This window comes from Aptenodytes forsteri, unplaced genomic scaffold (assembly GCF_000699145.1).
Source record: "Aptenodytes forsteri isolate BGI_AS27 unplaced genomic scaffold, ASM69914v1 Scaffold120, whole genome shotgun sequence".
Taxonomy (NCBI): domain Eukaryota; kingdom Metazoa; phylum Chordata; class Aves; order Sphenisciformes; family Spheniscidae; genus Aptenodytes; species Aptenodytes forsteri.
In genome coordinates, this window is record NW_008795938.1 from 1628422 (window position 1) to 1655426 (window position 27005).

Here is a 27005-nt window from a genome sequence, read left to right on the forward strand (position 1 = left end):
GTCTTCCAGCTCGGGGGGCTGAGTACCCTGAGGATAACTGCTCTGTCTGTTAAAGACTGAGGCAAAGAAGGCATTGAGTACCTCAGCCTTTTCCTCATCCTCGGTGACAATGTTCCCCCCTGCATCCAATAAAGGATGGAGATTCTCCTTGGCTCTCTTCTTGTCATTAATATATTTGTAAAAACTTTGTAAAGTTCTCTGTAAGCTATCTTTAAAGTTTTTGTTTCACAATGTTCCCTAGAGCAAGTCTGCCGCATGCCCAGTTTCCTTAGCTGCTGAGGATTGTAAATAACCAAATCTAAAAAGTTTTACTCATGCAGTACAAAGGAGTTAAGCATGACTGCACATGTAGCTACAATTTTGATATACACAGAAAAGGATTCCCCATCCTTTCTGAAGAAATCCAGGGATATTATATACCGTGGGACTCCAATCAAGAACATGTTAATATTTATTTTAGTCTATTACTTATGTTATGTTGAGTCAGGACAACCCAATCTTCACTAGAAACATCTTATTAAATTCCTTCTTTTACACCTCCATATTTTATAACGGAGGTACTGTTTATTTGTTCAGGGTAGTAAAGAAATACTTAAGAGAATCCAGTTCACCATAAGAATCCAGTCACATGGCAACAAACATTAGGTTATAAAACCCATGCTAATGCCTTTTCAGTTTATGGGATACTTTTCAAAAACAATTAAAAGAATATACAACATAAACCCCTTTGAAAGTATCTACAAAAACATGTATGATCACCTTCAGTTTTTCAACTTCTTTGATAAGTTTGCTAAGACCTGGTACCTCCTTTCGTGTTTCCACTTTAATCAGTTACATTTGTCTCTAGTTTGCACGGCTTTTTAAATAGCTAAGGAGAAAGTATACTTTACTAAAAAGTTACTCCACAAGTTAATAAGAATGCCCCAATAAATTAGCTTTCTGAAGAACTGTCCTCTTCAATGGAATAACTCCATTTTTTGCCATGTGTGTGATCAGTGTACACAATATGCCCGAAATGGGCTATAGGCAACAGTGTTCTTCAGACATCACCTACACATATTCTCAAAGGTGTTCCAACTATTAAAAAACCCCAAAACCAAAAAAAACAGAAGAAAAGTACCAACGTAACAAAATCTTTGTCTCACTGTAAAGAACAGCATGCTAACAAACTCCACATTAATGAAACTGAAGGGCAAGTCACGGAACAGCTGTAAGAACAACTCATCTCAAAGAACTGCATACATGAACAGCCACTTCTTCAGTGCTTCTCCAAATGTATGCAATGCTGTCCATGACTTACAGGCTAGTTGCTTGCTGGAGGAAGAGCAAGTTCTTGTTTTTGTTTGATTGCCATTATCGAAAGGTTTCTTAGAGAAGGTATTCAAGAATCTTCAGCTGTTACTGAATATCCACTGATCATCAAGTGGATGTTTTCTCACCAAGCAATTCTTGACAAAATATAATACAGTTAAAGATCAGCCAGAGAATCTTAGCTAAAAATGAATTGGTCTGTAAGCCTCCTCCCATATTCTATTTTAATCTGGGAAGCTTTTCAAAGGGTTTTGCCATGTATAGTAGAAAGACTTCTACAAATATCTAGTGGATGTAGTATTTCCCTTCTTCACATATGGCTTAAAAAAAGAACAGAAAGGCACAGATCCAATTCAAAGTTCAGCATTGCTTTTTCTTCATAATTTGATGGGTAGTTTCAAGTTTATAGAACAGCCTTTAACTTTAGCTAATATTTATGCATATCTAATCTTTAGAAGGATCCAAAATCACTTTGCCTTGAATTTGCAAGTCAAATAGATCTCACTGATCCAGGCAGATGAATGCCTTCAAGAGAGGCTGAATATTAAAAAAAAGATAACATCATTATGGACTTTTACTGGATCCATTCAATGTGGACAGCACAATTATTTTTTGCCACAACAATCAATGTGTTCATATGAGTTTCACCTGGTTTGATATAACAACTTCAAACAGGCAACTATGGAAAAGGGGGTGATGCTTGGTGATGCCTAGGTCAGCTTTCCATGATGAGGGGGTTCTCCCCTGCCATAAAATCAAAACCAACACTAATAAACTCTGTTATCTTCTCAGTAATGATTTATCTTTGCTTTTCAAATTATGGAAAACAGATGTGAAGTTTACATTTTGGTGCAATTTCCTACAAACTAACAAGCCATCAAGATTCAAATACATTTAGAAACCTAAACTCTGAATTGCTACTTCCATAACTGTAAGAGATAGTTAATACAGTGGAAACAATCCGTACCAGTTTGCTTATATGGTTACTTTTAAAACACTTGTGACATCAAAATGGCCTGTTTGCACATACATCTATTGTGTCAAATGAACAAGTGTTTGAAGAAAAACTGCCCGAGTTCACTTCAAAACTGAGGTTTATGTTAATGAAGTCTTTGCATAAATTAGCCTCCTATAAATATTGTCTTTTCCATTCCTGTGTGCTTATAGTTTGTAATAAGCAAAACTGCAATTTCATATTTGTAATCTCTCTCTATATATATCTTGCTCTCTATATATATATCTTGGATTTTAATATGCAACTTTTTCCAACTATCAAGACATCATATAAAAGAACACACAAGCGTCTAAGAGGGAACAGTGCCACTTGTTTGGGGTGAGGATACGAATCTTAATTTTGCATTTCTCAGCATTTAGAAATTTAACCACTCCCCACATTCTTGAACTTCTACACTAATGAATTGCCACACATCTTCATTTTGACATTAAAAATAAAAAACTACAGATTGCAGCTCAATTTTTCCCTCCTCTTGCTCCTTTTTTGCCACAGAAGACATTAGCTGCTACTGGACTCTTCTTATTTTGCTGGTGACGAGTATATCCAGTCTTGCTGTTATTCCACAGAGGCCAAGCTGACCTTCCTTACATGACCTCTCTGAGCATTTGATAGACGATGTTCCTCCCTTATGTACCACCAGCTTACTGTCTAACTTTCTCAAGTAATTTTGGGTCACCACTATAACTACACTGATAAAACCTCCTATGTCAGACATCCATGCAGGAAGGAAAGCAATTTCCTTCTGGATTAGCTCAACCAACCTTCAAACTCTGCTAAATCAAATACAATACACTCTTACTCCGTAACAAGAGTGCCGCCTTCTTGTTCAATAGCCGTGTCGTTGTAACTACAACAGCACAGACTCACAGCTTAATTCTACTACAACCACTCATGCAGATAAGGTTCTATTTTAGATAAAGAACTAAAAGAAAAAAGAGGGGATAAAAGTACTTCCCTACTTTATAAAGATGTTTGGAAAATAAACACCCTTTTAAAATAGTTAAGTACTGTTACAGTATAGCACTCAGGCACTACAGTGCAAAGGGCCACATGACTACCTGTGATTGATGAACAGCTTACTGGTTAGAGCTGAAAACTTTTGGCTCTCTCTCAGTGTGCAAATTTAATGATATCCTTTCAACCAGGCTCTCCCTTAAAATGCTCTGGTATGTTCTTTGTATGGTGAACTGAGTCCTTGGTGATCAGAGTCCCTTGCCCACCAGCTTCACACTCCTCCAAATAAATTCTCTGCCCTGGAGAATTTCAAGAACAGAAGGGGAAACACAGGGAAATCACAATCCTCTTCTCAAAGAGGAATTTAAGGCATGAGGAAGGCACATCTGTTCATAAGACAGAAGTTCCACTTTTATCTCAATACCATATCATCAAGCTGAAAAACACACCATCAAATTAATACTGGTGAAAATAATCTGAGAGGTAGTGCATTTGCTCTAGCAGCTTTCCTCTTTCCTCTCCCATTCTCTGCCTTAAAGTTTATGGAAGGGTATACAGCTACATCCTATAAACAGGATATAACCCTCTATTGAACCCCTTACCCATACCTTTTGACTACATCCATGAAAGGTAACTCCTGAGCTCAGCTCACACACATACACCAGAAAGAGGGTGGGAAGCTGAGATGCCCTCACCACCGCCCAAGGGACTGTGCCCACAGGATTCTCTGCTGCAACAAATTTGGCAGGAGGGAGAGAAGTAGTGTTATGAAGAAGTATGTCCTATATAATTCCATAGAACCTGCTTGAACACATCTTTCAAAATCTTTTTTCCTCATCTGCTCTAATACTGGCACAAAGGGAAGGCTCCCAGGCTTGGGCTAAACAAAAGAAGAGATTCAGACGCCCTGCTTATGCTCCAGTCCTTAGCTCTGGCCTTGAAAAACAGGACCCAGCCAGGCTGGTGGGTCAGAGAAGAATTTGGACACAGCAACAGAGTAATTCCATGATACAGTAGAGGTCGTCATTGCCCACAGCTAAGCAGCACAGATTCAAAAAGGATTTCACAATAGTACAAAATACTCTCAGAAGCAAGAAACATTTTTTGATCGAGGGAAGAGATTTCCAAAGAGCACCCTGAAAGATCCAGGCAGAGAGCAGGGAATATACCCAACATGCACTCTCTGAAGATGCCAAGAGAACTCACATTTACATCGGTGTCAATGATTTCCTCAAGCTATCTGATTGCCGTGGCAACTATAGCCACAAGTTATTTTATTCCTTGTTGCTAATCACTGGCTTTTTGTTTTTATAAAAATTGATAAAAGGAGGCTAGAGCAGTCTAGTTTTGCAAGATACTTCACAAAAAATATAGCAGTACTTGGAGTAAAATGGAGCAAGATTGGCAATTGAAATAAATGCGGTGCTGCACAAACCACCTCACTTCCATGAATCAGTGTCAGGGGATTGCTTTTGGATTTCGCTGTCATTGCTTCTGAACATATGCATTGACATTTAAGCCAACTCAATTTATTGTATTAAAAAGTCAAGGTGTTTTGTACAGTTGCAAAACACAGCATGTAATTTTCTGTTACTATTAATGTTTGGAATCTGAAATGTATGATTGATGCATTTTCCCAGCCATGTATTCTCATTAATTTAAAAACTGAGCCATTGGGCCTCACCTAAGAAAAAGGACCTTAATTAAATAAAATCAAATTACACCTCATAATTTTTATTCTCATAATAGAAAAACTCCTATATAAGCAATACAAGCAAGATCTTTGCAGAGAATAAGCAAAACAAATGCCATGATTTACATCTGATCTGTGACTATAGGCACATCAAGAAGATCTGCTTTTTCCTCACTCTATCATGGAAACGATTCTCAGCCTTTATAATTGAAAATAACAGATGAAGCTACTCTTGTTTTGCTTCTTCAAAGTAACTTAATTACATAAGCAACAACAACAAAAGATTGCTGATGTTTTAGCATTTAATACAAAATACTACAGGAAAGTTGCTCAGAAGATAATTAAACAGTACGTATATTTAAGGAACCTTTATTCAATGCAAACAACAGTTCTGTAATTTGAAGAACAAAAAATGTCTCATCCTTTTATTTTCTGTTCATTGATAATGTTCCCATGGAGCAAAAATAAATTCCAAATTTCAAGTAAACAGTTCAAATTTTCTTACACAAAAACAGTCACCTAAAACAGCTGAAAATGTCAAGCAACAGAAAAGTTAATTTACCAGAAGCAAATGTGAGGCTTTCCCCTATTTGTATTTTGCCAACTTTACCCTTTGTTTAGAAGAAAATTCAAACCAAAAATTTTGAGCACATATCCCTGCACATAAGCCAAGAAATAACATCCATATTTAGATACTTAGACACATAAACAGGTCTGCATTGCATATTGTAATTGACGTCAGACAAATCGCTGGCCCACATTTTTACATATTGCAATGCATTGTTTCAAAAATTATTTATGCAAAATAGCCTTAGCTATTCCCAGAAGTAAGAGGAACCTGATCAAGCATCCATGTCCATGAACCAAAGGCAGTTTCAGACTTTCAACAAATTGCTCTGACAAATTAGGTAATAAATTTCTATCACTTACATGTGCCAAAGTAATTTTTCAAAAAGGAACTAATTAAACAATGCACTCCTAAATCTGCAAACAGACAAAACATCATATTTCGGATGAACCAAGGTATAATGAAACTAGTGGGTTTGGTCAAGTTTATTGTTGCTGCTAAGCAGTAGATGTGCAACATACAGAGTTCACTCTTTCTACCCAGAGAAAACTTAAGAACAACTATGAGAGCAAGAATCAGAATATTTACCTTAATGGCAAAGACTAAAGTAGCAAGTAACTAAAGCAGCCTCCAGGCAAAGCAGTGTGCTGAAAATGTCTCCTATTGTACTGGTAACAGATTAACACAAGAAAGGACTCCAGTGTGCAACGGCTGAATTCCTGCTCTCTACCGATACCAGTTTATCCAACATCTACTTCTGAAAAACTAGCACCAAAAATGAAGGCCCTAGAGAGTATGCACAGTGCCCCTACAAATCCCAACATCCCTTCTGGGATAGGATGGACACACCATATGTAAAAAAACCCTGTAAGAAGGAACGATCCATTCTGGTCCAAAGCATGCTAGAGACATGAGATCTTCCTAGACTATCGGATTTAACGGGTTATATATAGTTTGGTTTTGGCTTTTGACTAAACAATGCCTGGAATATTTTTCAAACTGTGAACCTGTTCAATCTAGAAAGGAGAAAAAAATTAATCAGGGCTAAATGGACAAAGTGTATATTAAAATGGATCCTCTGCAAACCCAACACATTTTCAAATACTTCTAATGCCACAAGGGACAGCCAGCTCCTCTTCTAGTCTAGTTAAGTTGAAAAGAGGTAGTCACTAATATCTCAGAAAAGAGGAAGAACAGGAAGACTGTAGAATTCTTATGACAGAAATGGTTTTTTTCTAAAATTCCAGTTAAATTTAGAGTTTAAGAGAAGCTTTAAAGACTTCAGCTGAGAAGAATTATTATAAACTTCTTGCTGTAAGACATGGAATATATCCTTTTTCTCTCTGAAATGTGGCATAATTTTCTGCAGAACTTCAGGGAAAGTTATGACATGCTTCATCCACCTGGTGGTGCATGCACATGCAAGATGCTTAGTGGGTTATTACTCTAGCCTTCCCATATGCAAATGGAATTGCTACCAGGAACTCCAAGATGGTGATTTCAAATTTCAGATTTGTGGAATTACAGACTTTCACAATGGTAATCTTTACAAAAGCACAATCTGTAGTAAGCAAGCTGAGTTGCAGCCTTTTCCTTTCTAAAGGAAATAAGGTTTTACTCCAGTTACTTCCTTGCAGCACAGCTGCTTGCCCCACTGATTTCAGTGAGTACAACAGTGTGTCTGTTTCAGCATCAAGAGATTGTTATTTTGGAAAGAAATTTGAGCGAACTCTAAAATTTGCTTGATGTTTTAATATCCATAAGCTATTTTTCTCAAAGGTTTGCCAATTTTGTCCTTACAGAAGTCCTATACATGAAGGATTTAAACAAATGTTTAAAATCGATACTCTCTTTTTGCCCACAGTTTTCACCTGTACCAGAATGTATTGTGGGTTGCTCTGCTGTGCTAACTAGAAGTCTGTGAGAGGCATCACAAGTAGGCTCACTGAGCCAACACAATCTGGATACAGCTTGTCATCCTGGAATACTCCCTTTCTTGTCACTCCTACCTAGAAGATGAGCACCTAAGTGATTACTCTGCTTCACAAGTGAGACTATTTCCAGCAGTGCTAGAATTCAAAGGTGGACCATCATGGTACACAAATGCCAAATTATAGTTACTATAGGCTCTGAAAAAGTCACCTGGAATTAAAAAACAAAAACAAAAACAAAAACCACCAACAAACCACAAAACACAGAAAAGTACAGAAGCATTGTTTTAACTCAATGACATGAAGATGATTAAACAGTAAATTTTTTAGTTGATCCTGTAAGAATATGTATGAAAAGCACCTTTGAAGAAATGACAAATCTTCACTTAAATTTCAGATCATAGCAGCAGAGAATGCAGTATATTTAGGAAGACTTGTAGTGAGCAACAAAACCCTGTGTTTAAAGTTCTGTGTTGTACAGATAATTAAATCCTATAATGATCTACTCAATGAAGGAGTAGCATTCAGATCAGACTTTTAATTTTTTTTTTTAAACAACAAACTCTTTTTAGGTGATATTGGAAGACCCAAAAGGTGTTTCTGCACAAATCTTAAAAAAGACGCACGCATTTGTCCTAGAACTAAAACTTGCATTACATATATGGTGCTTATTTTGGAAAGGCAATCCTTCAAACATATTATAAACCAACTCAGACATCTCCCTACACAGACAGTTACAGTTTCTCTCCTTACTCATATCTCTTCCATACTTTAACAAAGGAAAATTTGTCTTGTTCAGAATGCAGTAACTGTGAAACTGTTAACAGCTCCCATCCCAACACAGCTGATCAGTATAGCTCTAAGAAGCAGCAGAGAAGGTATTCGCTGAAGCTCTGAAAAGAAAGGATAGCAAACATGACCTCCTCATCGCAGGCACAAACTCAAAGGGAAAAGTTTAATGGATCTCCCAACAACATACATTTGCATTAAAACCAGGATAAAAGGCATTCACAGATGTTAAAACCAGGAGAAAAAAGTGTTACAATTCATTCTGACCTGGACAAAACTGGCCACAAAATTTCACCGTAAGACCCCTTAACAAAAATACTGTGAAAAAGATTTCCATAACTTTCCTCTGAACTAGAGTGAATCTTTCAGAAAAATGCTCAAAGATCAGGAGAGAGAGAAAAAAGTCACTTCTTCCTTGTAAATGCCAAAAGGGACTGTTGGGATGATTCAGTATTAACAATTGTGTATTACGGCTATCCCTCCCATTCGTATAATAACAAAATTTCAAACCTGTCTATAAAATTTGATTAAAATGTTACTTTGTCTTTTTGCAGTACAATGCAAGGCTTATCCACATGCACAATAAAGGTATGATATTCAAATTTAAAATTTACTGAAACAATGTAAAAAGTTGTATAGACTTTCAGTTTGCAAAGCATTAATTTTAGCTTAAAACAAGTCAATTTTATTGAGTTTTATAATGAATGGGCATTAGTCCCTTAAGACAGAATGACTGTCTAAATGGTGTTTTGAACTAGCTAAACTGATCCTATTTTAAACTGGATTTCAGATAAATCACAGCAATGATGTTGTACGTGACAAGCCAGGAGAAGACATTTTCTTGGGGGACGGATGGATGAGAAAGCAAAAACAAAGGACAAGAAATACAAGGAAGTAACATAAGGAAAGATAAAGCAAAATATACTAAGTTACATGGAATAAGAGGGATGTAAGAAGTAGAATAATGATGCTAAAAGGCAACACTAGAAAAGATTTACTACAATCTATTAAGAAATATAGGATGAACTAAATAAAGAATGTTTATGAAAACTACATTTCCTAGTGTATTAAAATGTTTATAACTAAAAATGGCACAGAGTAAACAGTGAACACTATTTCTCTCAATTGGAGTGAGGATATTGTGGCAATGGCATGAATTTTTTCTCTATCAGTCAGTTGTTGACAAATAGACTTTGGCTTATGAAGGGATACCTTTATAAATGATGAACTTTTTCAAACATTGCAGTTCACCTAGTTATTTAGCATAATATATCCTTAGCAATAGTTAGCAGGAAGTTGGGCAAAAAAATGTAAAACTAAAAATACATATGAAAAATCTGAAGTTCAAAGACACTTTCTCCACAATCTGCCTGGCTGAACACTCAAAAGTTGATTTGTAAGACAAACACAGTTACAACTTTATTCTTTCCATGAAACCTATTTCTAGTATCGTTGTAATAGAACAGCAAAAGGACTGATATCAGATTAAAACATTTTCTTTCCCTGGAAAATATGTCCCAAGTTATTTGAGAGTATATAAGAAATATATGACTTCAAACAATAAAAAATACACAAAAACATTGCAGAAAAGTTATAAACCTGACTTCAAAATTAATGCATTGCTCATGTGTGACACAGCTACTGGAGTCATGCCAATCAGAGAAGAGTCATTAAAACCTTTACACATTACTGAAACATTATATATAAATAACCACATCAATACAGACTACAAAAAAAGTACTTCAGAAACATTTTAGAAAGCATACATGCACTGTATATGGCTCTGAGGGCTATAAAAATTACTGATTTTCTGCACATAGAACTGTGTGAATTCAAAATCCATCCTTCTGGGACTATAGCTGAGTTCCATCAGAAAGTTTTCAGTATTCCCTATCAAGAACATAACGGTTTCATCTGAAATCTTTAGACTAAACTGACAACAAAGATATCATAATTTTATGTCTAACTCTAGATACCTATTATTAGAAATTGAAATCTCGCCTGTTCTGAACCTCAAAAAGGGATAGGGGAAATATGAATATTTCCAGGATAAAGAGAAAATATTTAACAAGGAGGCTAATATTTTACAAATAAGTAATACACATCCTTAATTATTAAGTCTTTAAGAGTTAATACGAACAGGTTAGTAGATAGAGAACAGATGTAGCACAATAAATTCATTATACAGATATCACCTCTGTACACGTGCACATAAACATAGTTACACATTCACAAAGATGATTTCTACATCATTTCTTATCAGATCATCTACGCAGGAAAACATTTTAATCTCAAATTCATGATATACCTGGAACTGCATTCATAAATCATCCTGCATACAGCTGAAATCCTCTCCCCTGCCACTTGATTTGTCTATTTTGAGACATGACAAGTCTATAGACATAACTTTGTAAGAAATTTAAATGCTTTAAATGCTAAACATTAAAAAAGAAAGGAACCCTGACCAGTTAGTAACATCGATTTCACAATGCAAAATGATCTACTTTAGTCTGAAACCAAAGAAGCCAAAATTAGAGTACCAACAAGAAAAGCAATCTTATATATAAAAAAAAGCATTAAATCTGCAGGAGACAATCAACCAAATATCAAACCCACAAACTATTCTGAATTATTTCCTGTCCATATTACTAATTTGAAAATGTCAGCCAATTCTTTGCCAGTTCCTTTCCTCTTTCTGCATACAATGGACCCTAGAGACAATGATGTCTGAATTCTCCTAAAGACAGAACCTTTTTGTAAGCTCATTGTCACACAGCCTCAAGTGTGGAGGCTCCCCAACAGAGTTGTATTTATAGTGTAAAAGAGGCAGATGGGACTTTGTAACTGCGTTCTTATTGCATCATGTCAAAACATGCCTTGGAAAACCACATTTCAGTTCCAATTAAAAATATAAGAGAACCTTAAGGCTTGTATACATGCTATTTCCCACCACTCCAGCTACACTGATCTAGTTACAGTAGTACCAGTCCCTTATACAGACACACTTAAACTAGTTTAAATCATACATACAGCAGTTACATTTCACTGGATAAATTACCAGGTTAAACTAATGTAGCTGAAGTACAGCTTAAGACCATTTAAGTGTTCCCACATTAGGTACTTGCACTGGCGTAAATAAATAATTTCAGGTACATCATAGCAAGATTTCCAATAACGACAACCCCTTAAACGAGTTTTACTTTGTTCCCCAAAATCACTATATAAGCAAGCATATAAACTAACTGTCAAATGTTTGTGTTTAATTTCTAACCACAGAAGTAGCAAATCTAAAAGAACAGGCATATAAAAGATAGAATGCAATTAATAGTAAAAAAATCTTACCTTTATTAGATTTGGATGACTTGTTCTTGTTAGGTTTAAAACAAGAGCCCCTTGATTTATCTTCTCTATCCTTAATAAACTTCTGCACATCATCCAAAGAAAGCTTTTGAAGGACAACTACGGGCTTAGCTCCTTTATTTAGATCTTCAACTAGCCCAATCTTCTCTACTTTGTCCTTCTGTTCACCTCTAAATTCAGTTTTCCTTGAATCCTGAGTAACATTGCCATCTTTATCACGCTTGATTTTTGGAATGACAAAATGTTTCAGTGCACCAGATCTTGCCCCCAACAAATAACTGGGAAACTCTGCTTTATTGTCAGCATGTGCTTTATTACTATCTACTTTACTCTTATTACCATCTGTCCTTCGTTCGTCCTTGCTGTTGGGTGATTTAAAACCAGGTTTATCAGGTCTTGATTTACTAGAATCTCCTTTACCTTCCTGTTTAATACGGGGGCTGTCAGGTCTTGATTTCTGATCCCCATAAGAAAACCTTTCCCTTGATTCACCAGACTCATGCCTATGTTTCCTTTCAAATTTCTCAGGTTTTGAACCATCAGATTTAATACCATGCTTAGAATCATGTTCATTTTTGTTTGAGGATCTCAAATATTCAGGCCTTCTAATCTTGGATGGATCTCCTCTGTATCTCTCTGACTCCCCCCTGTCCTCAGATCTTTGTTTAAGGCTATCATGGTCACGCCTCAGTGTATCAGAAAGTGAACGCCCATCAGGCCTTTGTTTTGTTGGATCAGATCTACTTTCAGGTTTTACCCTTGACGGATCAGCTTTCACATCTAGTTTATGCCTAGATATTTCAATTTTCTTATCTGACAATGGTTTACTGGAGTCCCTCCTATTATCATGTCTATGTTTTGGCGTTTCGGGCCTGCCTTCACTCTTCTGTTTTGGCGTTTCGGGCCTGCCTTCACTCTTCTGTTTTGGCGTTTCAGGCCTCTGCCTTATCTCCTGTTTGCCATTATTTTGTTTTCCCTCATTTTGTTTCATCTCCATTTGCCTGCTCTCATTTTGTTTTGATTCTGTCTGTCTGTTCTCATTTTGTTTCACTTCCATTTGTCTGATTTCATGCTTGCTTTCATGTTTAGCTTCTAACTGTTTGTTCTCGTCGTGTTTACTTTCCAACCGCCTGCTCTCATTTTGCTGAAATTCCATTTGTCTGTTTTCATTTTGCTGGATATCCGTCTTTTGACCCTCAAAGTCTGCCTTTTTCCTAAAAATCTCAGGATGGTTTTCAGGTTTAAATTTAAGAACTCCAACAGTGTCTTCTTGGGGAACACACACAAACCCGTCGTTATACTGCTTAATTTCTTCAGGTTTTTTGATGGTGTCCAGATCCTGAGTTACTGTTGCCTGAGAGTCCACTCTTCCTGCTTGCTGCAGATCAATACTAACCATCAACGCTGGCCTCGCCCCATTTCCTGCAGAACCTGTCTCCTGAGAAGCTGCTCTATTTCCTCCAGTAGCACCTCCAGCCTCCTGTGGTTTGTTTTCTTGCTTTCGCTTCTTTAGAGGCTTATCTGCAAGTTAAAAGAGAAAAATCACAAATTATATATATGGACTGGTAAATGTCCAAGCAAGAATGTCCATTCCCCTCCACTCCCACCAATTAATCCTCCTCAGCATGTATGTACACACACAACAAAATCCATTGAATTTAAAAGCAAGAATAGAACTTCTCTAGCTAATACTTTTTAATGTATTCGGACTATCATTCATTGTCAGTCTACCACAGGTGCCAATTAATCATGAAAAAACCTCACCCTCAAAACATATGAAATCAAAGTCCCTGTATAATTCCCAAGAAAACCATCTAATAAAGCAGCTGCAATACGTAAACACCAAAAAAAAACATTTTAAAAAATCCCAAACTAATCAATTACGCTTGAAGCAAAAGTCTGCAAAGACAAAGTTAAGGTGCACCTCCACAACTACTTTTTGAGGAATATGATTATAAAATATTCTCTTCTGCAGATTCAGCCTGCTTCATTATACATGAACTAAGCAAGGATCTGCAATGATTAAGACAGGTTCTCCCTACTTGGTTCAGTGCATCACTTGGACTTCACACATATTTTAGCCAGGGAACACAGGAACAATGAACAAAAATTATTAAAATAACTCCAACACTCCATGCTTCTCTTTGAAGCTAAGCAGTATACCAAGAGTTGGAGTCTATACCATAAGTATCAGGTGGGGGGCCACTACACACTTAAAAGATTGAGTATTTTCCCTTTGCAATCATAATGCTTTTCATGGATGAAATTAAAAGTTCAGTGATAATTTTATGTAGTGTCAAGAGCTTGACTCTGCAATAAGCCTTTCAGTTTATACTAAAAAATCATTAAGAGTAGAATAGAGAAAAATAAAGTGAGCCAACCACACACCCTGTAATTTGGTAGAATTAATAGAAATGAGAAGTACATGGAAGTATCCAAAAGAGTATGTTCTATTCATTTAAACTACAACCTATTTATATTACCAAGATGGTACTCTAAACTAAAATTAATTTCTGCCATGAAAACCAAAAGCCCTACCTGCACTAAGGCTTATATTCTCATTTCTCAACTATCATTGTGTAATTTGTCAAAAAAACCCAATGACATTCTCTGTAATCAGAGAATATGACTTTAAGTCTAAGGAATGACTAAACATAGGTTGGAAATTCTGTTGTAGATCTATTGTCAAAATGTCCAGACAACAAATGCAATATAAGAAAAATAACTTATTTTGTGCCTAGATTTGTGGTGCCTTATCACCAGATGCAATGAGCCAGCTCTTTCTTTGGGAGCAGGAGAATGAATGGTAATGAGGATGCAATCAAGGAATAGGGAAATAAACTCCAAGGAAAAAAAAACCCACCACCCTCTCAAATTGTAAACCAGAATTGTAACATATGACTTCTAATTTCTTCTATATTTGTAGAAGATTCTTGTTTAGAAGAATTAAAACTTTGAAGGATCATCTCCAAAATTAACATTAGAACACAATAACAAGTAGTAACATGGTCAATTCCAGTGATATGAACAGGCTTTTTTTCCCCATCATTTTCATTCTCAAATCTATTTGTACATCTCTAACTTCCTAAAACTCCAAAATTATGTACAACATTTACTGGCCGGAAGACAGTAAAGACAGATACAATAAACTCCATGCAGAAACTGGTCAACTGCAAACAAGGAACTTTTTGAAGTTCAATAAAAACCTGTAGGAACACCTGCCAACTTTATGATAGACACGTGAAGCAAAATAAATTTGCGAAATCAAAGGTGCAGCTTTTTAGCATGGAGATTTTTGCTTTTTCTGTACTATAACAACTGTTGGATTCATATGAGAACTTACATAGGTTAATTTCCCTACACTACTGATTAAAACGAATATATTTTTTTGAAACCTTCATGCAGTGACAAAAAAATCTTTTTCTCCCTGTGACTAAGAAGGGTTTGACCTCACTAAGCTTCGTGACAGATCTTAGGAATGGTCATGAAGTAGAAGCTTCCAGACTAATGGGTTTCAAATTTGATTTTTTTTTTTTTTAAAAAACATATGTTAATACACATACATCCACACACATCATTACCTTATTTCTCAATTAAAACTCTTTAAATGTTGAAACACAAATTGAGAAACTTGTGTTCTTAGGAAAAAGTCAGTCAGCTTTTTCATTTTAACCCAGAAATGTCAGCCGCTGAGTAAGTCCTGTAAAGCTCTGATGGTGTATCTAACAGTAGCCTTTAAGACATTACTGTTATCAGCTATCTACCCCATTCCTTTAACTGAGGTTATCACCTGTAGCAGAAGGGAACACACATTCATATTTCCACAAGTGCATTTCATTGTCCAATGCATCACCTTAAGGCACTAGTGAAGATGGTTTGCATTAACCTACCAGGCTGAACAAGTCAGTTAAGAGCCAAGCAAATATTTCCCTCTGCTACTCCTACCATAGGAGCAAGGCAGATGGCCAGGAGCTGTGATGCCTTAAAGAAGCTGTAGCTCGATCAACCAAAACTCACCTTTCAGAGCCCTCATGCTGAAGGCTCCAAGATTAAACAACCAAAACAATTCAAGTAGGACCACTTTTCTCGCTTGAACTTCTGTAACTGACCAAGCTCAAAATGCTGCTGCTCTTCATCATCCAAAATGTCAAATTGTAAGTTAAGAACATGTAAGTAGATGATCACATCACAACGTGGCATACATATTCTCTCTAAATACAGAGCTCTTCTGATGCACCTTCTTCATTTCTCTTGACAACTGAATACTGATGTTTTATTAAATTATAACCACAACCTGTTGACATCTTATCTGAGAAGAAAGGGACACCTTCAAAATTTTCTTTTCCTAAATGGCAAGGTGATTGCAGACAGAGTTACAGATTACTCACAGATTTCTTCTTATTTCCAGTGCAGCTTGATGGCGATCCTCAGAACTAGACTTGATCATTACTGTTTTGCCTCTATGAGATTTCTGGATCTAGGACAAAAAAGCTGGCCCAAGTATATGAAAATATCAGGTTGAGCTAGGGCATAAAAAGGTAGGATGAGTACATGGTACCACTATCTTCATCGAGCACAATGAAAAAAATCCATCGAATGAGCACAAAAACTTTTTAAGTTGCCATGATAGCTGCAGAAATCTGAAATACACAATTGGGCTTCAAGGGCTTTATAAAATCTTGAACTGACTTTGAACTATATGGGAATAATCAATAGAGAATCAGAGAGGTGAGGAGAGAGTAATTAACCCCTGAAAACAGATGTCTTCATATCTTCTCTTTTACAATTCGCATACATCTACTTTGTTAAGGCATGAGTCCCAAGACCCCTTAGGGTTTTGACAAACAGATGAACTTAGGAACTTTTACAACATCCATTCAAATATACTTCGTGTCCTTCAAGGCATCAGTATCCAAGCTTCATCCACTTCAGTCCACAGATAGTAGAATTTCTTTTTATTATCAGGATCTAGGACTTTGCCAAAATATCAGACTAATATTCTTCTTTCAAATCAGACCTAGATTCAAAGCTTGCCACAATTCCGAACATGTAGGCTCACAAGCTCTTGAGACCAATAAAGTGTGATCAGGATCTTTTTGCTTCACTCTTTGTAACAGTTTTCATAATAAAAGGAATGTGTAATAAGCCACAGAAGAGCTTTCTGACTATATGAGAGATCAGGTATCCAACTTTGTTATTTTCAGATTCTTTTCTTTTTAGAAACATTATTCACTCCTCCCCATCCCCAAGAATGTAGATACCTCCAAAATATATCTACATTTTGTTCAATTCCTTGAACAAATTTGTGACAGTTCAGAGCACAGTCTGATCACAGTTATTCTTTTATGTATACATCCTTTTGGCTTGGCAAATCCGCATGGATGTTCTCTTTACATTGCAACGTGCTCACCAAAAGGCGGTATCTTGGTACTCAATAAGTTACCTTATTCTAAAAAATAATAGAGATGTTCTGTCAAATTAAATGGGTCACTGTGGTGCAAGAAACAAAACATTACAGAAACCACAAGTTTGAAATGGAAAAAAAAAGATTAGCTGGATTTCCAAGTGGTTATCTCTCACCTGTCCTCTTACGAACAGTATTTCTGGAGACAGGTTGTGGCCTTCATCTTTGGAAGTATCGGTGTGTCAAAACAACCAGTACTTTCAGATTTAGAAATTAATTAATTAATTACTGCAGAACCTTTGTGAAAAAAACCCATTGCACTGGAATAACCACAGATAGCTTCAAATACATTTCTGCTGAAACGGCGAGTCAGTCATGATTTGAAGAATATCCATCCTGAAAACGGATACACTTGGAAGCTGCGCAAGTGTTAGGGACAGCAGCTGCATGAGGGGAGCTGTATTAAAGAAGTATCTCCATTCTTCCATTTAACCTGAAGTCTTTCCAAAGCAGCAGCTGGAATACCATTAGTGCTGAATTCTCCCACATTACTGCTTTCTTGCAAACCTGATGATTGCCTTAAGTCCCAGATTAAAATCTTTCAACAAATGAGTGTAATAGGATGATAGCCTAAAAACTTCTAGAACTGCTTGTCCTAGCAAACTGAAACGGGCCTTCTGCAAATACCTAAGGTAACAAGTCTAAATAATAACCGTGTGCATGGTTGCTAAGCTTCATTTTAGCAGAATGGTAACACTCCACTCTATTAATACTGTTTGGTAGACTCTAAAATCCAGAGACTTCTGAATGATCTTGAATGATCTCGAAGACACAGAAGATAAATTATCACTTCCCCATTTACACCTTGTACGGGATTCAGTTGGAGACTTCATATCCAAGATGATTAAATGTGAATGTATTCCTCTTCAGAACCACAATGAAGATTGATCCTCTAATGCTGAATTCTGGATGAACCATTTTGATGACTCCAGTACAAACTTTCTTTTTTTAAAGCATAACAATTAAGAGTTTTATATTTTAAAGCTCTAACACTCTCCAGAGATTACCAGGATATGGCTCCACTCATTTGAAATACCAGTTATTTGAATTATTTAAATCAGCAATGAATAAACTTAAACCAAATATACCAGTCCTAAGCAGTTATTGTCAAACCTTCCATTTTTTAACATCAGAGACAAGTCAGCCAGAGGCCATTTACAAGCTTATCTTATTTAAGCTAACAGTCAAGATTAGGAATTTTCAACAGGTAACACATAAGTATACATCTAAATAACAAACCTAAGTTTACTGACAACTGGTTTTTTTTCAGTTATTTTTCATGGATCTCTTCAAAGTTGTCCAAGTGCCCTGTGCCCCCAAACCAACAGTGTTCTGTAGACCACAAGAATCTAAATCAGTCAATCTAATCTGGGAACAAGGAAGGTTTAAAATTACTTTAATAATACTGATGGATGACCTATCAATGGAGTGAGGGAAAATATCCATTCTTATCTTTCTACTCCTTCATGAACATTCAGCATTACTGACCATGAGAGTTTGCTTTCACCTGACCTCGCCCCAAAGCCATACTCCAATAAACAAAGAATTGAACAACCAAAGAGAACTCTTCCCATCAGTAGAAGAGATTCCCACACTACCAGCTCCTCCCCTTGAAGGAGAGACTCAGCAAACACAGGTCAAAAACCTATTCTCACTGCTTGCTCCCTTACAGAAGAAACTAAGAAAGTACAGTCATGAACTTGGTATAGGAAGCTTTATAGAACAGAACGTCATTCCAAAGTCTCCAAAGTAGATACCAGAGGGCTTCCAGCTGCTGCAGTTCAGAAGAAGGGATTTCTGAGATTCTGAACAGAAACATCTGCTAATTTTTGGCAATCCATTAAAAGACTTTATTGAACTTCTGGTCATTGTGCAAAAAGGAAAGCCCATCAGGAGGGATGTCCAAACTCATTCAGGACAAAACACAAAAAGACTACAGGAGTCTCTGACATGCCTTACGGTGTAGCAGACTTAAGAATCTTCATTTTGGTAAAGTTTTCCTTGTTTTCTTAAATCTAACAATAACATAATCAGCATAACTAGAGAATGAAATATGATCTTATGAATTTTTCTACTTAAGGATGTCTGGTAACTCATTATTCCCTGTCAACTACAGTAATACAAAAGAAATATTACGCTAGAAAATAACAAGAATTGAACTACAGAAAAGTATAATCAAGCATCTACACTTTATTTTAGAGATTGGAAGCTGTAACTTAACCCCCCTGAATTTAATTTTGCTTTTACAAACAATACGATTTTATTATATTTGTGAGGTAGATTTTTCTGACACAAATGCTGGGTTTTATCCATGTGATTGCTTTGTTACGAATTATAGTTTTGTAAACTCAATTGTTAAAATATCTGAGCAAAACCTGAAGTGCAATTACTTTGAAATACACAATGCAGCACCTAATTTCACAAGAAAAATGCAACACACTAACAGTAGACTTAATGAAAACTACTTATTCTATGTATCATTTACAGATTAACATATCCAATTAGTTTTTAATTCATTTGTATAAACAGAAAACTTTAGAAATAAGCAATGAATTTGAAATGTCCCTTTCAGATGTTGATTTTATTCTGACATCATACCTTGCACTCAAAAATATCTTCAATTAACTAGATCCAGTAACATTTATACTGCATGATAATGAAAAAGTGTCTGTCTCTTCTTAGGTTGATGTCAGAGTGAACTTAGTGATGACTATGAAGTATAGAAATACTGGGCTTAAACTCTTAATAAGGTTTATTAATTATACATGCCATTTCTTTGTCAAGATTTAAATCCATTATAGAGAAGTGACTGCCCCAGAACAAAATAAAGTCAATACTAGGTAAGTAATATAAGTAATATTAAATCCTCTCATCCATGTAACAAATACAATCAAGCGAATATACAACATGCAAGTTATATTTAATTTTCTAATCCTAGTTTATGCTACAGATAAAAAAAATAGACTTCTTGCCCAACTGCTAGGTTTTAGTTATTTTCTACACCTGCTTACAAGAGCAGGTTTCTGTGCTACCCTACGTAAAGCACAACCTGGGATAAACAGGGGAATTTGATTTCATGTTACACAAGAGCACCAAAATAAAGTAAATGCCATTAAAAATGCCCCTACTTTTTTTAAAAAATATGTTTTTCATTCAATCAGTATTTCATTCTTTATAAAAAATATAAAAGAAAGTATTTTTTCGTAGATAGATGGAAAAATTGCAACACTTCATTGCAATTTCTCTAGATAGAAGAGGAATTTCTTCCCCTTACTTTTCTTAAAACATGTCTGCACACACACAACAAAAAAAATCTCTCATCTATGGGAACTGGAGGTTGCAAAGCTGCTTCTTCTTGGGAAACCTGTATGAGGTGCCAGTTTCATCCATTATGTCACACTACAAAACGCAGACTGCATGAAAGCTTGTATACACAAAATACATGATATCTAATTCTCACACTGTCCTACTACATAGAGACACAATCATTTATATTTTATACTATCTCATTTTCTCTTCTGTTATTAGTGACTGCAATCTTCTGCAAGATTACTATACAAATGACTACACTTGTAGCTCCATTTTTAAGGAAATAAAACACCTGTATTTTTGGAAATGAATGCTAATATACTGGTTATAATTACACATTCTGTCATTTCATTAATTGGCTACATAAAATTAGATGTAAACAAACTATTCATTCTTAATAGTGTTCTTCTATTAGTTTCCTCTTTGGGGAACTTTTGGGGGGAGATGGGTAATGGGGAGAAAGGGAGAGGAGCTGGTAAGAACTTAAAAGGTGAGAGAAAAAGGTTACTTACCTATAACTGTAGTTTTGAGAGTTTTGCTCCGGCAGATTCACACTCTTGGGATGTGTGTCTCTGCTGCTATGGGCTTGGAACGAACTAAAAAAAGAAGGGCCCACAGCAGGCATCCAAATGCCCCCTAACTGATTCAATTATTGGAAATAAAGTTATTACAGCTTCACTTCTTCCTAATTCAAAGAATCCAGAGTAAGATTCCAAAGAAGTGGGTAAAATGGATCCTCAGAGGTAAAATATATAGTGAAAAAAACACAGATACGAGTAGGTTTGTCTCATTTAAAAAATGCTTCTATAAGGCTTTTGTTTAAAAAAAAAATATTAGCCTCCCAAGGAAATGGTTAGTAATTAATGATTTCATTACTCTCACAAACTCCAGAGAACAGTGCCTTTTACAAGTAAAAGTAGAACTCCTTAATCTGTTAAGAAGTAATGCAATTTGAAGAAGAGTCTCTGAAAAAAGATGGGTTACTCTCTGTTTTTTCAAGTAATTTTCAAGGTTGTCTTCCCTTTTCCCCTTCCTAGAAGACTCAAGAGTTCCTTTTAACATTAGTATCTTAAATATTTTTGAATCACAGTATTTGGCATTTTTAGAAAAGCATGAAAGATCTTGAGGTATAAACCTTGAACCTGAAAATTAATTCAGTAGCAGGTCTAAATCTTGAAGAACAAGAAGAACGTAATGTAATGTTCTAGGAAAGGTTTAGACTGAAAGTGACTGACTAGCTTTGAACTACTTGACTATATACAAAAATAATCCACTTATATCTGAACAGTGGCAAAGCACGAGTTAATGCCAAGAACTTACCAAAATGAAATTTCTCCCTCAACACCCACCCCGATCAAAAAAAAAAAAAAAAAAAAAAAAGATTCCTGAGAAGAACAGAAATTCCTCAGATATAATTTTCTAAAACTCAACAAGATTTCCTATACTTTCTTGGAGTAGTCAACTTCAGAATGTGAACAAAGCACAACTCCAGTTAAGTGAACAAAATAGGTTCAGAATATGGACCTCTACTTGTTTTAAAAGTATTCAGCAGCCCCAAGTAATACAGGAAATGTGACTACTGACGGTGATTAGAAGAGAAGAAAGTGTGCGTGAAGCTTCATTACCTTTCTAAAGAAATTATATCATCAAAATATCACAATGCACCTAAGCAGAGGATGGTTCACTTGTTGTCGATTGTTGTGGAAAAAGATAATCCCTTCCTGTATTAGCCCTGCTGAATCACTTTTTTTCCAACTCAGATAATCTGAGTCTTGAAAAATAATAGCTGGATCTATCTGTAATACTATGTATCCTTTCAAAAGAGAAGATATGATCTAGTATTGATTGACAACTTGTATCTGATGAGGGTATAGAGGCCATTGTGAGGGGGGCAATGGGAACTGAAGACCTGAGGTATGTCATGTTCCATGGATTTATTTATTTGTTCTGAGGCTATTAAACATAATAGATGTATTAAAAAGTAACTCTTGGTGCCAAGTGCCTCAATCTCCAAAATCTCCAACTATTCCTTTCATTAACAGATACAGACACATTACTTGTAAAATTAATCAATACAGAGACACTTCCTTGATGGAAAAAGTAGGAAGAGGAGATGGACTCTTGTCCTTCCACACAGAGGACAAGGATGAAAACAACTTTTTCAAACTTTGCACCTCTCTATCATGATGAAAAGACTATATAACGCACTTAATCCAAGATCCAAATAGACCAAAAGAACAGAATTATAAAAACAGCTCTGAAAAGCACTCAGATATGAGGCAAAAGGTCTATATTATAAAATCACTTCTTACGCATATCTGACATACATTAGGTCAAATCTGTCAGATTTTGCATTAGTGATTTTTGCACTAAGAATTCCTTTTTCAGAAAGCAAAAGCACAACAATCAGGTTCCAGAAAGATACACTGCTTTTCAAAGAAGAAGGCACTTATGCAAAACCCTGTGTTAGTTCAAGCTCTGAAACAGAGACTGCCTCCCACTTTGAGAGACTTCGTTTGGTGGAAGCTAAATATTTTAACAGTTTTGTCAGAATTAACGATTTATTACAAAAAGTACTATAATTACCAAAGGGCTCCAATCCCCATTTTCTACCTGTACCAAACATTATGAAAGGACCTCAGCATTAAAAAAAAAAAAAAAAAACCTAACAATGCCTTAGGCAAGTGCAGCAGTTGTATAATTTTTAGCAAGAACTCCCCCCAAAAAATCTCTGCCTCTCCTCTGGAATAAACAGTTCTACCACACTACTGGTTCCAAGCCTCAGAAAGAACATGTCATACCCAGCCAAAGCCTTACTGTTAAAAACAAAGCAGCTGAAAACCTTTGATGAAGCATAGTACTATAGAGATCTCATGTCTTTAAAAAAAGGACAGAAGAGACCACTAATCTTCTGTCAAAACTTGCAAGTACCATTCTACTCAAATTTATGGAAGACAACAACTTGTGCCTACACAGAAAGCGTAACGTAACTGTAATACGTATTCCCATGCCTCAATTACAAAAGCAGCAAAGATGCTTTCATGCAGATTTTAGCATGTGCTAGCATCTTGAGTAAGTTCTCTAGAGGACGCTTGTTATTGTAAAGCATCAGCTAGCACTATGCATTCCCATTCTAATTAGACCGAGTACTTGCTACAATCACACTATTTTCTTGACATAATGTGATCTGAGGTTACATATATGTACTAAAATGTACAAATGCCAGGCTTTTGCATAAATACAGTAAGCAGCTTCGCAAAAATGAATGATATATTTAGGAGTTATTGGATATATTTCTAACAGACATATTCCCATAGGAACAATAGAGGAAGCTTCCTCCTGCAGTCACACCAAACCAAACAGCTGTAACTAGAACAATCCCAGAGTGTATCAACTTGCAGACATAGTACAAACTTACAAGCAACAGCAAAAGCATTACCAAAAAATAAGAACCATATTTCTCAAAGGTAATAGCTTTTCAGGAAATCTGTCCCAAGGCTACTAAAAATCCTTCTACTCAATACTGTTCATTCATGGCTGAAACCTCAACAGCCAAAGTTAAAAGAGCTGCTGTCTAGCATAGGGGCAACTTACCACCAGTGAATAAACGGTAATCATTTGTCCCAATATAAGGCAGCAACTCTTGCACCTAACTCATAGCAACTGCAGGAACTCATAAGAACTGAGACCTACCAGAGGATGCAGGTAGAAGGGAAGCATAAGGTTGGAATCCTTATTTGGGAAGCTGGTTATTGAGCAGTAGTGAAAGGGAGAGATGACGTTCTATAAAAATCACTTCTTTCCCCAAAAGAAACAAATCAGTCTGCCCATGGCTATGTAATTATGGCAAACAAACTTTACAACTAATGCTCAACATTTCCTGAAAGCCAGAACAAAAGAGAAAGTGTGTTTTAGTCTTGTCCTAAGTGTTTGAAGGCTGTGGTGCACCATCAAAAATACAATGCATTTTAGCTTCTCAGCTAAAACATGCTGGAGATTCTACTCGAAGTGTGTGGATATAAAAGTAGCTTTTGACGTATTAGGAGACAAACCACAATCTCTCCATCAATAAATTTAAAATTAGTAGAAGAGATTTAAGCAAAGTAACAAATTTACCCATTTGATTAAATTAAAATTAAAGACAGTAAAGATCTCTTTTGAGGTGAGCGCACATTTTCTCCATATATTCACAAACAACATTTCCTAAAAAGACTTGATTCAGTTACCAAATAAGAAATATCTAGTAAGTTAACCTTTTAGTAATTGCAACAACCACATTTACAAACAAACACACACATAAACACTCTATCCTCCCCCCACCCCCCACCAGCATCTTTAAAAACAGAAGAAAAATCTTTGAATAGGGAGAAAATTTGTGCGCTCTCTGCTGGTTAAAGACCCAAACTGTACGTAAATTCAGTTGCGTCCATGCAAGTATGTCCAAAATTGAACATTTTCAACTATGAACTTCCAAAATCAGAATTTGCTCCATTTTCCACTCTGCAAGATTTTTCTTGGGAGTATCTAATAAATTAGCATTATACCAGAAAAGCTTTTTTCTCAGAAGTTAAACATAGTGCAGAGGAAGCTTCTGAAAGATACTTATGTTAACCTATCACTACCTAATTTATAAAATACTTCTTATCTTCAAGATTTACATGTGGGCTTTGCACCTACTTTTGAGGTTTCTGAAGCCTAAGACCTTCAAACCAGTTAACAACAGAAAAAACAAAACAAAACAAAAAAACCCAAAGAGGATAGATTCAATGAAATCGGTTAAGACAACCAGTACAGCTACTGAAGTGAAGAGAAAACACTTCAGAGGCTCATCTGGTTCTGTGCTAGAGACCATATAGATATATGGTAGTTCTCTAAAGCTTGTAATGCCTACATAATAATGAATATCCAGTTGAACAAACATTGGAGACAACATAGTATTATATATTACCCAATCATTACACTGCCTTTAAAAGACTAGATGTGATTTTAATCTAACACCTCCTTCATATTAGGTTCAAATGGAGATATGAATAGAAATGGGATAAAAGAGTTTTCCTGTATTTTCTTAAAGTAGGCAACATGGGTAGTTAATTAATAATTCAACTACCAAAACTTATTACAAATTTTGACTTATGGTACTGCTGGGATTTTAGAAACTATAAACAACGTCAATTGTACTTCATTCAGTCTCATGGTTCAAAATAAAAATAGCTTAAAAAGAAGTTTGAAACATAAGAATGTCACTTTCCATCCATTAAGACCCCAAATAAAGAATAAATAAAAATATGCATATATGAGAGATTACAGTTCATTGTTGGAGGGGAATGGAGATGAATGTCGCAGAAGAACCTACACTGAGTAAACAGAATTGAACTATGTGACAATGACAGGAAGTGTTTTAATATATATATGGGTTTTATATGCATATATATATTTATATAATATATATAGTGTATACACACACACAATCCTTTTACCTTTATCTTGCACTTCTTTTGAAAATCGCTCCCTTTCAATAGCTGATTCACGTTCTATCCGCTCAATTTCAGCCAATGCATCCAATTCTACTTCATCATATGACGTTATAGTTCCTTGTTGCGAAACCTGTTGCTGTGTCTGTACCACAGGGGTTTGAGGTTGTTTTGCAGCAACTGAAGTGTTCTGTTGTAAAACAGGCACTTGTTGTGCCTGAAGGAAAGCTGTCTGTTCGTGCTGCGGCAAACACTGAGCAGCATTTAGTGGGCGGTTAACATCCTGTGGAGTAACGGGTGTTTTAGAAGTCTGTCCTGGGTACTGCACATTAAAAGGAATATCACCCTCTGACACACTGCTGTTTTCCAAACCAGAAAGCATATCATCCTGCTGGTCCATATCCGAAGATCTTACACGAGAGAGTCTTAATGTAAGCTTAGTGGAGTCCTTGGAAGGAGAACTAATGATATCATACATTGCAGCTTTTTCAGTCTGGTCTTTTTCATCCTTGCCTAACTTCATTTTCTTTTGTTTCTTTTGCTTTCTTTCTGGAGAATCTAACAATATGTCTGGGGGAACATCTCTAGGTGATGAATAAGGTGGAGGCTGAGATTGTTGGATTAAAGGTTGTCTTGATCCTAGAATAATAATTCAGAAAAACTGAACAGTTATGTTGTTTCATGTTTATATAAAAACACACTAAATATAACCTACATAATTTTCACGTGTATTTCTACATATATCTGTGTTCACAAAAGGTCTAGGTAAGATTGGTAGGAAGCACATCATTCCTAGATCAAGATGTAATCCAGATAGTTGCAGTGTATTTCCTAGGAATTTTAGAAGTCCACTTCAGGTAGAGAAGGGATCATTTCAGAGAAGATGGAACAAAAAAACCCACCACCAAAAAAGAATAAATAAAAATAGTACCTGTAGTTTCAGAATATCAACTATTAGAAAATGGTCAATGAAAGCAAGTTGACTACAGAAAAAAGAAAGATCAAAAAGATTCTTAATAAGGTTCAGTGATGAAGACTTAATGATCAGCGTATAGGCACTAGCCATTTCAGCCATACATTTTTAATTAAAAAAAAAAAAAATCAAAACATACACAACTTCCTTAACTTTGATTCTGACAG

General features: G+C 35.8%; 1 protein-coding gene across 1 annotated transcript in view; it reads right to left on the minus strand.

The window, feature by feature from the left end:
- The window catches only part of NIPBL (NIPBL, cohesin loading factor), a 165227-nt gene that overhangs the window by 50940 nt on the left and 87282 nt on the right, over positions 1-27005 (minus strand). Inside the window, exons 9-10 of the mRNA XM_009285164.1 lie at positions 25872-26504; positions 11604-13142 (exon numbers count right to left, since the gene is read on the minus strand). Coding sequence (XP_009283439.1) covers positions 11604-13142; positions 25872-26504 — 2172 coding nt within the window. The remainder of the gene's footprint in view (positions 1-11603; positions 13143-25871; positions 26505-27005) is intronic.